The sequence below is a fragment of the Loa loa genome (assembly GCF_000183805.2).
Source record: "Loa loa unplaced genomic scaffold supercont3.591, whole genome shotgun sequence".
NCBI classification, from domain to species: Eukaryota; Metazoa; Nematoda; class Chromadorea; order Rhabditida; family Onchocercidae; genus Loa; species Loa loa.
In genome coordinates this window covers 10,544-27,125 of record NW_018108771.1, presented here as the reverse complement: position 1 = coordinate 27,125, position 16,582 = coordinate 10,544, and the positions used below count along the sequence as shown (strand labels likewise).

General features: G+C 29.3%; 3 protein-coding genes across 3 annotated transcripts; all 3 read left to right on the top strand.

Annotated features, from left to right (window-relative positions):
* Positions 1-1,143: 1,143 nt before the first annotated feature.
* On the top strand, positions 1,144-5,189 carry LOAG_06797 (ribose-phosphate pyrophosphokinase 2). The gene is made up of 10 exons (XM_020447246.1): positions 1,144-1,173; positions 1,638-1,742; positions 1,925-2,023; positions 2,270-2,455; positions 2,687-2,791; positions 2,949-3,073; positions 3,273-3,384; positions 3,491-3,552; positions 4,107-4,266; positions 4,846-5,189. Exons 1-10 carry the CDS (start codon positions 1,156-1,158, stop codon positions 4,936-4,938), a joined length of 1,065 nt encoding a protein of 354 aa, XP_020302503.1. The 5' UTR covers positions 1,144-1,155; the 3' UTR covers positions 4,939-5,189.
* A 960-nt stretch (positions 5,190-6,149) lies between these two features.
* Positions 6,150-7,940, top strand: LOAG_06796 (hypothetical protein; the record flags this gene model as incomplete). The annotated part of the gene is made up of 5 exons (XM_003142332.2): positions 6,150-6,175; positions 6,279-6,425; positions 6,693-6,808; positions 7,029-7,147; positions 7,681-7,940. The coding sequence occupies 5 exons, from the start codon at positions 6,150-6,152 to the stop codon at positions 7,909-7,911; spliced, it is 639 nt and encodes a 212-aa protein (XP_003142380.1). The 3' UTR covers positions 7,912-7,940.
* A 1,356-nt stretch (positions 7,941-9,296) lies between these two features.
* LOAG_06795 (RWD domain-containing protein) lies at positions 9,297-10,580 on the top strand (the record flags this gene model as incomplete). The annotated part of the gene is made up of 3 exons (XM_003142331.1): positions 9,297-9,443; positions 9,552-9,761; positions 10,164-10,580. 3 exons carry the CDS (start codon positions 9,297-9,299, stop codon positions 10,578-10,580), a joined length of 774 nt encoding a protein of 257 aa, XP_003142379.1.
* Positions 10,581-16,582: the final 6,002 nt, after the last annotated feature.

The window sequence follows — 16,582 nt, the reverse complement described above, 5'->3', positions numbered from 1 at the left end:
GGTCAAATTACAACAGTTTTAGTACTAGCAGTATCACATTGAAAGGTAAAGTTATCGCAGTGGCACACTGAGATAACTGTGACGAAATTATTCATACCCTAACCATAACAATTATGACACTCTGCAATATCCGACCTTTCCCCTCAAATTTTCTCTCTTTCTATGCTCTCTATAAAACGAGTAATACTTAACAAATTATACTTTCAAGAGGCTAAATTTCTTCCGCTTTCAATTATTCATCAAAAGTTACTTTTTATTTTCTGTTTGTTTTCCTCTTCTAACTTCCATTTGCCCTTTTGATTTAAAAAAAAAAAAGAAAAAAAAAGAGGAAATGATGTCATTTAGACAAAGAGAGAGAGAGAAAGAGAGAGAGAGAGAGAGATACTTTTATGGATGTCAATCCGTTGAAATCATTCTCATATTTTTCACAAAAAAATATTGCATCAAATTTGATCGATTTTTTCGAAAAAATATGATTGATACTTGTACTAAGTAATAAATAACTCTTTTTTTTCCCTTCATTTTATCAATTTAAATGTTCCCATAAATATTAAATTATTTATAATAATTTTAATTGTACTGAAATTAATGTCTTCAAAACATTTTTCGACAAGTATTACAACTGCGTTTTTTATTTTTTCCTTTTCGAAAAAATCCCAAATTAATTACAAAAATAAATTTTTCTTCCCAAAATTTTTTTTCCAAAAAAAAAAAAAGAGAAATGTTAAAATTTGAAAATTTTCAAATAATTTGATTTGTTATATGATTGCCTTTGCCAATCCCTTCAATCAATTTATATTTGTATTACTGTAGAGCAGTATTGATCCAGTAATGATCTAGCTCGAGATGTCTTCTTTCATCATTATTGACACCAAATAATTATCGTTATGGAAGTTTTTTTTTTCTTTTTTTAACGATTGCCAACGACAAATATTTGTGATAAAAGTTTTTATCGATTGACGAAGGATTTATTCTTCGTCGATCAATAAAAATTCCTCGGGAATTCATCCCGAGATCTAGAAATGATTTAGTCCAAGTATGGCATTTAATTCAAACAAAATGCTGTAACATTAAATTGAAGACTACCGGCTAACGAAACAGCGGTATTGCGTACTACTGCTCATTCATCAATATTGTGTGTTCGTCCCGGAATGTATGGATTTTAGAAAAAAGGTGAGATTCGAGATATACCGGGAGTGCTAGTAATCTTACTTACTCGAATTAATCGGAATTCGATTGGATAATTAGATTTATTGAAGAAGCTTTTATTTTGAATAAGTGGTAGTCATTTTTAACTTTAACATCGATTTCTACATATATTCTGTGCGATTGTAAATTGTTTGCTGAAATAATGATTTTGGTATTTAGAATTGATCACTCATTTTTAATGATTTAAGAAAAACAAGTTTAAAGTTGAAAATATAGAGATTTTTCTTTAGTACAGTCCTATCATGCACTGGATAATTTTTAATCAAGGATATTTGAATTAATCATATATAATGCCGTAGTAAATTGTTTCAGTTTCAGTATTTAAGGATCTTTTTTCAGTAAATTAATCAAATAGTAATCACTTCATTCAAAATTACATGAAAGAAGATTTAATTTTTGGTATTTTATTAACGAAAAATTTCTTCCAGCTTCAGAGTAGTTCTGCAACCATTGAAAAAGACAACGATCGTTTCTTACCTAAACAACAGTTAGAACAACAGCCATTGGAGGCTAAAAGAATGCCAAATATCAAGGTATCATTCCTCCTTTTCGTCATACCATTCTTTTACATGAAGTACACTTATTTACATGCTGTGTTTGCATGCCTATACATTTATTTGTTCATTTTCATATGTGATTAGTATTCAGGTAAATGTAGCTGTAAAATGTACGTTACTGCTGTTCCTGACAACTTTTTATGATCGATAAATTTCAGGTGTTTTCTGGTTCGTCACATCGAGATTTATCGGAGAGGATTTGCGAGCGGTTACAGTTGGATGTTGCAAAAGCATCACTTAAAAAATTCAGTAATAAGGTGGTTTTTAAAATAATTTATTTCCTTCTTAGTGACTGCTTATTAATTTGGAAACTAATTGGAAAGGTGTTCGAGACAAGCGCTCACTTTACTCTTTATCATATTCCTTTATTGGTGCCTAGTTTAGATAAATAGCATGTTTTGCAAACTGTTCATTTTCGGTAATTCTTTTATTATACACATTCACATGTTTCTTATTAGTGGTCACATTAAAAGTGTTTATTCTTTTCCTTTATTTTGCTTGAGGAGACGAATGTTGAAATAGGTGAAAGTGTACGTGGGGAAGATGTCTATATAATTCAAAGTGCATGTGGTGAAATAAATGATCATTTGATGGAGCTATTAATAATGATAAATGCCTGTAAGATTGCCTCATCGTCCCGCGTATCTGCCGTCATTCCGTGCTTTCCTTACGCTCGTCAAGATAAAAAGGTGAGCATATTAAATTATCAGCTAAGGATGTTATTTTTAAATTCACTATTTTATTACACATGTCTAGTTGATTGATTAAACTTATGTAAGCTTGTTTATACTGTAACTTATTGGTCAAAATATCCTTATTGTAAATGATTCTGAAGGATTTTGAACGGTTTGATTTTACCCACTTCTTCGTTACCACTTCTACGTTTCATTTCCCGTAATGCTTTGAATATTTACATTCAGGATAAATCTCGTGCGCCAATTAGTGCGAAACTTGTTGCAAATATGCTATCCGTAGCAGGAGCTGATCACATCATTACAATGGACTTACATGCTTCTCAAATACAGGTTTGTTCTGGACAATCTTATACATATTTGTATGGCAAATAATGGAGCCGAAATTTATGAAAGAAAGTAAGGATGAGGTCTTTTGGAAGACAAGGTTAGTAATCTTCCGTCATCAGTTTTAGAGGTTTTGAGTAATGATTGTTGCAAAATTTTTCAGGGCTTCTTTGATATCCCTGTGGATAATCTGTTTGCAGAACCGGCAATTCTAAAATATATTAAAGAGTCGATACCGAATTGGCAGGAGGCAGTTATTGTATCACCAGATGCAGGTGGTGCAAAACGGTATTATATATGGCTGGATTTGATCAGTTAGAGAGCTGTTAATATGTCTCTTCATAGATCCGTAATAATATCATAGGGGGGAGAGGGGGGACGGAGACTTATATCCTAATTTCATATTTCATTATATTTTGTCTTCAGTTTTGCGTTATATCCAGTGCTTTATTCATTCGGATTATATTTCATTGGCTTAAATTTGCAGAGTAACTTCAATTGCTGATCGCTTAAATGTTGATTTCGCACTTATTCACAAAGAACGGAAAAGGGCCAACGAGGTGGAAAAGATGACACTTGTTGGTAATGTTCGTGACAGGGTAAGCTAAGTTTTGTTAACTGGTGTTTAAATTTGAAAACTAAGTAACACCAGTAGATATGTTAAATATTCCGTTTTACTTAAACTTTTTTAAAATTCTTTTTCAGGTTGCTTTATTAGTTGATGATATGGCCGATACATGCGGAACGATTTGTCTTGCTGCTGAAAAGTAAGTGCAAATAGTTGTATAATTCAGTAATTTAGTATAATTCTTCTAGTGGCCACCAGATATTTCTCTTCATCGGTGCTTTTTTTGATGGTTCGGATCGCCTAACCATAATCGTATAACAGAGAGTATCCTTTACTAACGATTTTTCTGAGTATATATCAGTACTCGGATATTCTTTCTATTCATCCTCCCGATGGAGCATTTGAATCGAATTTTTGGTAATAACTGAAACTACGTAGAAAGGCTTAGTTGATTGCTGTGAGTTTTATTTCCTTCTGCTGAGAATTGCCTAACTTAAGGCTTTACCTGATTTGGCTGTACTTAAATCTGGAAGAGGAGAACTTTCCACTCTCATATCATCAGAATATGCGATCAGTTTTATCTGATAACCAATTAATAAAAGTAATAGAGGTGTTTTCTACTCTATCCACTAGTCTTTTTTTTTTATTTTTAATATACTTTTAATGTAATATATAAATACTAACTTTATTCAAAATTTCTGGAAAATGAATTCAGAAATGATTTTTGACCGATGAATTAGTTATTACCTTTAGGTTAGTTGAAGCAGGAGCAAGTGCAGTGTACGGATTTTGTGTACATGGGATTTTCTCAGGGCCGGCAATACAAAGATTGAACAATTCAGTGTTTGAAGCTGTGGTTGTTACAAATACTATACCCCAGGAACAAAATATGAAAAAATGCTCTAAAATTCAGGTATTTCAATTCCTGGAAATATCCTCCTTATTGTTGAATTTTCGAATACTTTGAGGTTAAAACTGAAATTTCAGAGTACACTATGCTATATCGAAAACAGTAGTCGTTGTTGTTTTCACTATAAAGAACTGAAAGCAAAGCTGTTAGCATCTATGATCTGTTAAATTGCATCCGTTTTCTTTTTATTTTGCAATGAAAAAAATTATATTTTTTCATATTTCACTCTCTCAGAACACTAGACAATTCTAAAATGATTTTAGTAATAACTTTTTGTGTATTTACTGGGCTGATAAGATTTTTAGTAAAGGCCAAATGTTGAAGACTACAAATAAGTGTTATGACTCATTAAATTAATGATGAATGAACACACAAAAAAGTGATGTTTGACCCTTATTTGAAAAACGATCAGTCATGGATGATTATTATAAGATTCATGCTACTTCACCTGAAATATGTCACTGAATATGTCCGCCTTGGATCTTTGCTCACCATTCTTATTTAGGTGTAATTGGGTCACTGTCAATGTGATATCACTTATGGTTGAGCTATCATCAGAATAATAAACGTTATGTCTTGCAGTGTATTGACATTTCGATGATTCTGGCCGAAGCAATTCGACGTACTCATAATGGCGAGTCAGTGTCCTACCTTTTCTCACATGTTCCTATGTGAATTCGACAAGCATTTATGCTGATGCACTGTTAGTGCCGCTGGCCACTGCTGCTATCAAAAGTATTAGAATGAGGAGAATTAAGCGTTATTTTCAGCACTTTCAATCAGCCTTTTTTATTTCAATATTGTTTAAATTATTGCACTCTCACTACAAGTTTGTAAATTTGTATTACCCTAAATTTGTGTTACCCTTTTTCACATTTACGCTTGTCTGTTGGATTTATGCATAATATTTTCATTAATATTAGGAATCTTAGACTGTACATGCCAATAATTTTCCATATGTAAAATTGTTAGTACAGAATAGGTAATATCTGAGATTAAAATTTTTTTTTACTTAATCAATCTGGGATATTGTGGATTGTCCCTTCCACTTCGTATTATTTTTTATTTCAACATTGTTTCAATCATTTAATCGGTTAAAAAACAATTTTTTCTTTCTTTCAATTTTGAAGAAAAAATGACATCACATTTTATGCGTATCGATCATAGTTATATACATGCCATTAATATTTTTATAGCCTTAATCTATTTATTCAAGTATACTTTGTTTCTGTCGTTTAATTTGACATTTATTCAAGTAGATTTTCAGTTATTTTAATTAATATTTTTTTTCGACTTCTTTCATGTGACCATTACTAGAATACAGTAGCATGAAATTTTCCAAAAAAAAAAAAAAGAAAGGTACATGGTAGTGAATGCAATGCAGAAAATTGTTCCGACTTTGATCTGTATTCTTTCATCTTCTCATGGACTGTGAATGTGTACTATGAATATTTACAAAACGCTACGTTGTACATATTTGTGATTTTTTAATTGAAGAAAAGAAAAGATGGCCAATTAAGCGATGGATTTTTGGTTTTTTCCAAAATCATAAATTCATTGTTTCTTGATGAATATTTTGCTGACATACGAAAATTACCATATTTAGATAAAACAAGATTTTTTCTTATTAAATTTCATATTGGAGGGTTCAATTAAGATATTACGAGAATTGCTGTTTCACGGGTTTAATATTCTTTGAAGACATTACTTTTTTGTTATAAAAGTAAAGGGAAAATTTATCTCGTAACATTTACAAAATGGTTGGTAGCAGTTTGGCCTAAGGTTGATCATGCCAGAATATATTTTTCCTCAGAAGATTCCTCGATAAAAAAATGTTATGTTTCCGGAGAGGAAAGGTTTTGTCTGTTTCTATTGACCTTACGATGATGGTGCTGTCAGAAGAGGAAAAGGAGTAGGATGATTGATGGATCGAATTTCATCCTTCAAGTGATGTATTCAGTGAAGTTATATGCTTAAATATTAGCTGGTATGAGATTATGATATCCTAATTTCAGGCAGCTGAAATTTTTTTCATTTTATGCTTCCACGTTGCTTACATCAAAGTCAATGTTAAAATTGGCTATTTTACTTGTGTTACGTTTGACTTGTACGTTGGCACAAAACTATGAAACAGGTGATAATTCGACCGTTAGAGGTTGCTCGTGAGTTTACTTATTATTTATTGCATTAACATATCAAAATTTACTACGATTACTTTTTAGTTTAAAAAAATTGCAATGCTGAACTTTTATTTCATATTTTGACAAATTATCGCTTACATATTTGGAGATACGAAAATAAGACTTGTTAAGATCAATTTAAAGCAGTATTCATGACATAATTATCACTAGATGTATTTTAATTTTTATGATGATTTAAGTTTTTCTTATGAAAAGATTTCTGATCAAGAAATAATATGTGTTGTTTAGGAGTCATTGTTCTGTTTACGACAGCGATTTGACATGTTTAAATGGATCATTACAATTTTACGAACGTCTTCTGCTGGCACAAATGAGACATTTTGTTGCAGTTCAAATGCATATTGGTTATAATTTTCAAAATTTTTATGACATTTATAAGAATTGCTTACCGAGGATAAGGTGAGACACAAGAAAACTGGGAACAGTACAAAGGGTAGATGGAAAAAGTCTTGTGTTGGAACCACCTAATTATATTAGGTTCGGGGCCTTTGCATATTTCTTCCCTTTATTTCTGCATAAAAATGTGAATTGTTGTTGTGTAAAAGAAAGCAGTTATTGTTGTAGATCAATGGTACAAGTGGCATAGTAAGCATGGGCATCGTAATTATACGACAGTAAAGGAAGAAATAATCGCGAAACTTTCTTCACAGTTGGAACCGGAAGATGTAATTGATGAAGAGACAGTAAGTTTTTCTTTTTTTTGTGCTGGTAATGTTTTCTCCGTAAAAATTGTTGTAAAAATTTTTTGGCAGGTTCAGTGCTGGACCTTAGTACCAACAATTTTACGTGGTCTACGTAATCGCATTTAGATTCCACAGATCGTAATCCATAAACATAAGTCGTGTATTAAAGGTGGGCAAAAAAACAGATTAGATTATGTTATCTTTTGCACTCATTTTTATAAAAGGAAGGGGAACGGCATGATTTAGATGTACCAAAAATTCTTGTCCGCGCTAAGTGAAATCATAAACATGTTACAAGCATAATGAATATGATATGATGCTTGACAGTTGGATCAGTGATTAACCCAGTTGACAGTTGCATTAGTGACTAGCATTGTGATTCTTTAGGAAGCTTATCCGCAGTCATGTAGGACTTGCTTTTGTAATGAGATATCCCGATAACATACATCCGAAAGGAAGGAAGCTATGTGTTATGTATGGTTTTAAAATTTGCAAAATCCGTCAAGTCTTTGATGTATGCCAAACTATTGCAGATTGCTAATGTAGTTAATATTCTGATAGACGCGGTAGAGAAGGGAACTGAAACGATAGAAGAACGAATACCACGTTTCACCTGTCCATTACCCTGTGAATATCGTTACGATATATGGCGTAATGTTTTCATTGCTTCGATGGCATTGAATTTACTGCTTGTAATTGCCATTATTCCATTTATCATATCACTTATTAGGTCTGATGTTCCGGAGACGCTCGTAAGGAGATAAAATGTCTCTTTAAAACTAATTTATGTGGCATAATTATTTTATTTGGCGAGAAAATTTCCTATATTTCAACTATAGATCTTCATTCTTTCTTGCAGAAGTTTGGAATTTCATAGCAGATAACAGTTTATGTCTTTTTCTAATCTTCTAACTTTAAAATTTTTAAGTATTCCAGCTTATGTTTATAGAAAAACAAAAAGTAAAATATGCATATTCACAAAATGAGACGCTTTATTTTTCTATGTTTTACTCGATGAAATGAGGAAAGGTCTATAATATCTTTGAAAATTTTCATACACTCACTTGATTCTAAAAGTTTTTTCAAGATTTATATGTTTACAAAGTATGAACTTGCTGTTATGCTTATTTCTGTTATAATTTTAATCCTTTATATCGTTTCTGAATTCTAATTAATCGTTTCGAAAGCTGTTTTGTGGCTGATCAGAATTTTTGCTTAAAAATGATAAGATGAAAATCGTGGAATTTTGAGATACGGATGCTCTTCCATGGTTTTTGTGATGAAATTGGCTTAAATATCAGTTCGAGCAAGAAAATTCTATCGGCTTTAATGAATTGATAGCACAGTATTCTGCTGCACCTCTTTTTCTCAGTATTTTAGGTGATTATTTGTAAATATGATGTCTCCGTCTATACCATTTGTTATTCTAATAAGCTTAACATATTTAGGTTATAAGTTGTGTATTTTTGATTTACTCAGCAGAATCCTTGTTGTTATTTAGTGCGTTCCAGTTGTTTTTTTTTTTTTTAACTTTTAGCAAAGCAAACTCCTCAATTCATTCATTCCTTGCTTTTTTATTTCAAATTTAATTTCATCATTATTTGTTGCAAGTTCTGAACATTTCAATGTTTATTGATAACTTAATTTCTTCGGTAAACTGATAATCCGCCCATTATTGTCCGATCACAACATCTGTGCCATCCGAAATTACAGTATAATCGGATTCGATCCATTGCTAGGAAGATTTAGTTTCTGGCTAAAATATTCATGAAGTTAGCTCAATTAATATTCTATACCTTTGAGCCATCTTTTGCTGCATCAAACATTTTAACTATAGTGTTATTGTTGCAGCGAAAGAACTAGTGAAATTGAAGAATAAAATTGGAATTTATAACCTCGCAAACTTCTGATTAATTTTCAATGTTCAGATGAACACAACCAAACTACTTCCATTCCTCATAAAGCTGCTAATTATTGTAAGATTAAAAAGGATCAATGAAAAATGGTGGGAGTAATTTGAAGTTACCAAAACGCCTCTGATAAATAGCACGTGTAAATTATCGTAAACTCCCCGTTGAAACTATTAAGAGTTAAAGGAAGTTTTTGGAATTGTGTAAAGTTATCAGGTCTTTCCTTTTCTTATTTATAGATGGATAACCAAAATGAAGCATGTAGAAGATTGTTGTTAGATGAATTGGATTTCCTGAAAGCAATGTATACAATGGAAGAATTAGAAATAAACGAGCCTCAAGATCCAGCAGAAAATGGCCAAATTACACGACTAACTCTGCGTCAGGTAGAAGATATCTGATATTGTTTAAAGATAAATTTATGTTTTAATTATGAATCAAGATAGAATTTATTATTACGCCAGAATTTGAATTTGAAGCCATTTATATTTTAGCAGGTTGATGGCATCAATTACGAAGTTGTAATGCATTTGAGTAGTGAATATCCAATCATCCTGAAACCTTCTGCATTTGTTCGTTGTTCATTGATCAATTGTGATTTGCTGAACCGAGAACTTCGATATTTCATTAACCAGGAAACTCTCGGTACACCTCTTGCATTGATTATTATGCAATGGATCAGTGATAATATCAATCGTTTCAAGGTTATGCTTCAAACGGTTATTTTAAAAATCATATTATACGTGTTACGCGAAATACATTATTGCTTATCTTCCACTGAGTCACTCATTTTTTAGACATTTAATTTAGATATTATTATCAGTTATTATTGAACATATGTCTCATCATATCGATTTTACATATTGTCACAGCCTAAGTCTTCTTTCCTACTTTGAGCTTCCACAACTTACCATACACAGTAACATTTTGCGAAGTTTTTCCTTCTCAATTTTTTCGCAAAAATTTTTCTTCCTAATGAATTTTTAAGAATAAAAGTCGGAAAGTTTCCAAAAGTAATTTCAATGTAATTTTAAATGGTATTCGTTCGCTGAAATTAGTTTTTTCATCCGAAATTATTTCTGATTTCAAATAAATAAGATTTATAGGGAATGATCGAAAAACAGACAGTGCAAATTGTGGATAATGTGGGAGGAACAAACAACACGAAATACGCACGATTTTGGATTTATTCACATCATATTTACAACAAAATTAAGAGACGTATGATCAAAGACACAGCAGCATTATATCAGTTAGATGGATTTTTCTGTCCCGGAAAACCGGGTGTTATTATTCTAGAAGGTTTCCGAATTGATTGTGACAAATTTTGGGAGCAAATTCGTGTCTTGAATTGGCAGCGTATTATTTTGCGCCACTGTGAAGAACAAACTAACCCATCATTTTTTCGACTTGGAAAATTTCGCGAAATTCAATTTCCGCATGCGAAATATTTGACAGAACTGAAAAAAATACTTACTGAAGCTGGTTTAGAATATGGTTTTGCATTATTATTGAACTTGTAGACAATTTTATTTTAATGAATGTGTAAGTAAGTACATGTGTCGTCTACATTTCTGTACAAATTTATGACAATTGTGAAGTAAATAAAGATACAAGATAAAGTTGTATAGCTGACAAGTAATAATTATACTGAGCAATTTTTTAAATTTCAAAATTCCAATTTTCTTAATCTTGAAATCATTGATTCGTGCTATAAATTTCTTAAACCAGTAAAAAAATTGGTGGCATTAATCACTATCAAACGATTTTAATTTTTCTTTCGTATACTTTGAAATTTAAAAGACTTTCTTTGGAAGTCAGAAGTCCTTTTTTTTTTGTTGTTGTTGTTGTTCACGGCTAATTTCGGGTACTTTTAAATTTGTTAAGTTTTATAAAATATTACTCTTTATCCATTCAGTTTTTATAAATCATCCAAATGTATTATGAATATTGTAATCATTTTTATAGTTTAAAATTTCCAATTCATTTTAAACATTACTTAAATTTCTAACATCTTTTCTTTGCTTAACTTTCCATAAATCATTGTTCTTTCAATTTTTCATAAAACCAATACTTCCTTGAATTATTGTTGTTTCAGTCTTTCATGAAATTATCATTATGAATAATTTCATCACTACTTTTTGTAATTATAAAACTGAATAATTTGAATATAGTAACGTTCATGTTGGTATTTTCTTACACATTATTATTTACTCATACTTTATCTGATTGATTTCCTTCTTTTATACTTGATATTTTTTAGTATCATAAATGATGATTGCTGATACTTCTTTGTACCATAATATCTGCTGATATCTGTTTGTATCAGATCTGATATCAACAGATATATCCTTGTATTATACTTGTTATCTGTTTTTCATGATCTTTCCCACTTATCATTTATTCGTAAATTTTCATAATTTTTCTAAATAATTCTTTAATCATCATTATGCGCTTAAGAACGAGTCGACACTTTTCTTCGAATCTATTTATGTCCAGAGAATATTCTTGTTATTATTTGTTCTCATAATATATTAAATATTAGTACTTCTTTGCCTAATCACATTATTTTTAAATTTACAATATATCCATATCTAATCGTTATTATATTATCTTCAATTTTATAAATATCTCTCATCAAAGGAAGAAGATTTGCAACTTTCTTCAATTTAACACTATATCAGTTGATTTTACTTTTCAAAAATAATTGTATTCTTCAAAATTCCCTATCGTTCAATTCTGAAAACAATCAAATTTTCTTGAGTTTTTATTTTTGCTAAAATTAAATCCGGAAAGATTTAAACATTTGAGTAATTTTTGTTCGTGTAGTTCAATTTTATATACTTATCTACTTAAATGATTACTGATAATGTTAACCCGTTTCTTGTTTTCGTTTTCCTTATCATTCTCAAAATGAAGGAAATTAGTTATTCTCGATGGGATGTGATTATTTCATCCATGTTGCATGATTGAAATAAATATTGAACCGGTTTTATTATGATCATCGTAGTTTTACGGGCAAGCGATTCCGGTTGTTATGTATTTCGGCTTTATTTGATTTATCTTATGATGTAGAATTTTCTTAACTCTAGAATTCCCTTTACTATCACAGGGAATTTCCTTAACTATTATGAATTTGATTGAGTAGAAAGACAACGGTTATTTACTTAACAACTAAAATTAGCAAATAATTTCGAACTATAGGTAAATATTTGATATGTCAATTCATACGCATATATTTTTTCTTTTAATCATATTTTGTACAGATTATTTAAGAATACGTTTATATATATATATATATATATATATATATATGTATATATATGTATATATATAAACATGTGTGCATGACAATCAAATGTTACTAATACATTTTATGAATTAATTATCCCGTATTATGAAATGTATGACGAGTTAAATGACGAGTTCTGGATTGCATGACATATTAGTGTTAGATGTTGTCTGTGGTATCATATGGTTGGGCTTGTGTCACGTGTTGTGCATTGTGTTACATGTAACGATGTGCTCATATATGTGCGATACACGATATAATAGTGTGATAATAATAGTAATAATAATTAATAATGGTAATAATATTAATAATGATAGCAATAATAATAGTAGTAATGATAGTAATAATAATAATAATAATAACAATAGTAATAATAATAATAATAACAACAGTAATAATAATGATGATAACAATAATAGTAGTTGATAATAATAATTGATAATAATAATCAATAGTAATAATTGATAGTAATAAGTGATAATGATAATTGATAATAATAATTGATAATGATAATTGATAGTAATGATTGATAATGATAATCGATAACAATAATTGATAATAACAATTGATGACGATTATTGATAATAATAATCGATAATAATAATCGATAATAATAATCGATAATAATAATTGATAATAATAATTGATAAGGACAATTAATAGTAATAATTGATAGTAATAATTGATAATAATAATTGATAATAATAATTGATGATAATAATTGACAATAATAATTGATAATGGTAATTAAATTGACGTGATAATTGATAATAGTGGTTGACAATAATAAATGATAATAATAAATGATAGTAATTGATAAGAGTAATAATAATAATAATAATAATAATAATAATAATAATAATAATAATAATGATAATAATTCAGGATAAAAATGGTATTTGATTATTCCGTTATCTCACCAATAATTTGTAAATAATAAATATTTGATTATGGCTGAGGTGAAAAAAAATATTTTAACATTTGGATTCTATGAGGAGCATTACATTGCACAGGTGCAAGTGGACGTTGGATATCAATAAATTAATTCCCTGTAGGTAAAATATCAAATCATTACTTTCTCTTTATTCATTAGCTACAATTGCAATTATTTGAAGCAAATATAGCGCTATTCATCATGGTTGTTAAAGTTGAATATTAATGTTCGAAATAATGATTACGAGAAGTAACTAACGAGATTCTTGGAAGCTTAAAACTAATCCATACGATGGAGCTAGGATAATTTGAATCACCAGTAGCACAGGGATCGGATAGGCGAGTAAGTGTTGAACGATGCTAAAGAATGAACTTTATACGATGGTAATTGATGTGGGAAATTGAACAATTATAGGAGGATTTATTGCACTGATCGATTAGAAGGACAAATGAGGAATTTGATCCACAGAAAATGGATTATAAAAAAATTGAATTAAAATACAATGCAAGAATTGAACATAGAAAAGTACGTTGCTAAAAAAGGTTGGGAAATTTAGTAGAATGGATTATAAAATTGTAAAATATTTTAGTAAAATATTTTAGTATTATGGAAGGCTAAAATTTAATGCAAAAATCTGGATCAAAATTGGATTACATCAAGTCAGAGTTAAACAATGAATATTGAAATTAATGAGAAGAATTCATCTTTTAACATTATAAAGGATAATAACTCAGGAATGTTCCCCTCATAGTAGCACTAATTTTTGAGTTTTATTTTTATTTCCCTCTCCCTGTCTTTCCCTTTCTCTCTCATAGAGCGCTTCATTTGTTAGTTTTAAAATAGAAAATTAATATTAAATTATTAGGGCAAAAGAATATTGAATTTAATCTTTGATACTTTGTTCCAGTACCACTTACTTCCCATGTCTATCCTTCCGCTCGTCTGTGTTTTTTTTTCCTCCATCATTTTTCTTGTTCATTTTTGATATAATTTTAAAGAAAGGAATAAACTTTAGGAAGAGAATTTATTCAGGTCTTTATAGATTTTTTGATGTTTAATTAGTATAATTTATCATATTTTAAGTGACAAGTAAACCCGGATCATCAACGTGACCATTCATCACTTCTAGCGATGTTTACGTATATGTTAATTGTAATCAATGATGCAAAAGCTTACGGAATATTTCCAGTATCCACTTACTAACTTTTCTCTCAAAATGATTACAATGAAAATGAAAATCTCATGAGAAACAAGGTGAAGTATGTCTTTGAAAGTGTTTACGTGAAATTACATTCTTTAACATAGTTTCATGGTGATATATTTTTGTTTATTATTTAAAAAAAGGGCACTGACTTTGTGATATTTTTCTTTTCAGCTTAAAAAAATGAGAAAGAAAGAATTCATGTTGAAAATAGTTTGTAGTAATATATGATTTGTTTTTAAAGTTTTAATTCTTTCCAAAACCCTTTAACCTTTTCCCTTTCACGAAAAAGAGCACTCCAATATTTATTTCAGGTTTTCTCACTTTAACATACACCAAAGAGCAGTAATGTTTACTGATGTTCCTCTTCCATGCATACAGCATTACCTGATATGTTATCATACAAATTTATATATAGCCGAAAATTTTTCTTCTACCGCGTTTGCAGACATTTGGGATAAAAATCCATTACTGATAAAAATCCAAAATCCATCCATTACTGATCGTATTTCACTGGAAGTTTTTGTGAAAAGCTGTGCATCATAATGATTCTTTATACATATTTTAATGAACGGTATGGTTCAAATTAAGCTGTCTAATGCCCAATTAAATACTGCATTGAAAATTATGATTATAGGTCTTTGTTTTTGGCCGAAATAAATCGAAGACAATAAAATGCGCTAGTACGAGTTTTTTGTCATTTGTCATAATAGTATAGCTATTAAATTAAAAGAATAATGTAAATTATTTTGATTTGCTGAGAAAAAAATTATATTTAATCGATTAAACTTAATTATATTTAATTCTTTTTAAATTTGCATGGATTTTTCTTTCATAACAATACTTTCTGTTCTTTCTTCCCTTTTTTTTTTTATCAAACACAGAAATAGTATTGAAACGTGCGAGATATTTCTGGTGTAAAAATGAGATTGATCCTTTTGTGTAATATTTGATAGTGGAAATGTGAAATGCTAACATTGTACGACTAATGAGCAGCAATCTTTCTTTTATCATTCTTTCTTAAAAAACATCAATCTTTGAATTGTTCCATTTCTTTCTCATTTTTATCTCTCTGTCTTTCAGATATATAATTTTTTGTTTCATAATTTAATATTCCTTATCATGTATTTACATATTATATATTTATGTTTACGTAGAAACATTCATGTAAGTGTAGAAGGATTAAGTAAGTGATTTTGATTTGCTGAGGAAGAATGTATACTTTTATCTACACGTTTCAAATCCTTGTGACGTTTATAATAAAGTCGCACATAGTTTGGTCTAACTTCAACGATTTTATATAAAAACATGACAAAAAGAGTAATTAAGTTATTTACTACTAATATTAAATGATATCTCTATTTTTGTTGGAGCAATAATTTCTTCGTGATCTGTGGCTCATTTTTAAAATGTTAATAATTTTTCTTGATCGAATAATACTTTTAATTGGATAACTTTAGCAAAAATTAAAAAAAAGCAATAAGTAAAAATGAATGAGAAAGAAAAAGGAAAGTAGAAAAATATTCACTTCAATCTTTATTGTTTTCTTTCATCACTTCCAACAAATATCACTCACTTTAAATATCTCACGTCAGCAATTGAATTTTTCACAATTGTTTAAAAGTTTTCCAATTTATAATTTGCTAAGTACATTTAACATATATAACTACAGCTGTTTCTGTTTTCTGTAAAAGTCAAAAACTTTAAAACATCTATCCAATTATTTGTAGTCTTGGATATCACTGTATTTTCTGTGATAACAAAACGAAAGATTTATTGTAATCGAATTTAACAATCAAATTGATCAAAAAAAACTGTTTGCTGCGAGAAATAATAGCTGGAAGATAGATAGATATGTTTACATGATTTATTCTTGTGATTCGTCTAAACATTACAAATTCTTTTGTAAATATATATAATTGAAAGAGAATAGTGTAACAAAAGTTGTATTATTCTCTTTTAAGCAATTTCTTTGTCTCCTGAAAAATTATCAAAGTGCACAAAAAAAAATGCAATTATAAAAAAGCAAATTATCTCATACATTTTTTATCCCAGATTCTTTTTTTATCTTTTTGATCTCATATCATTATATATATAT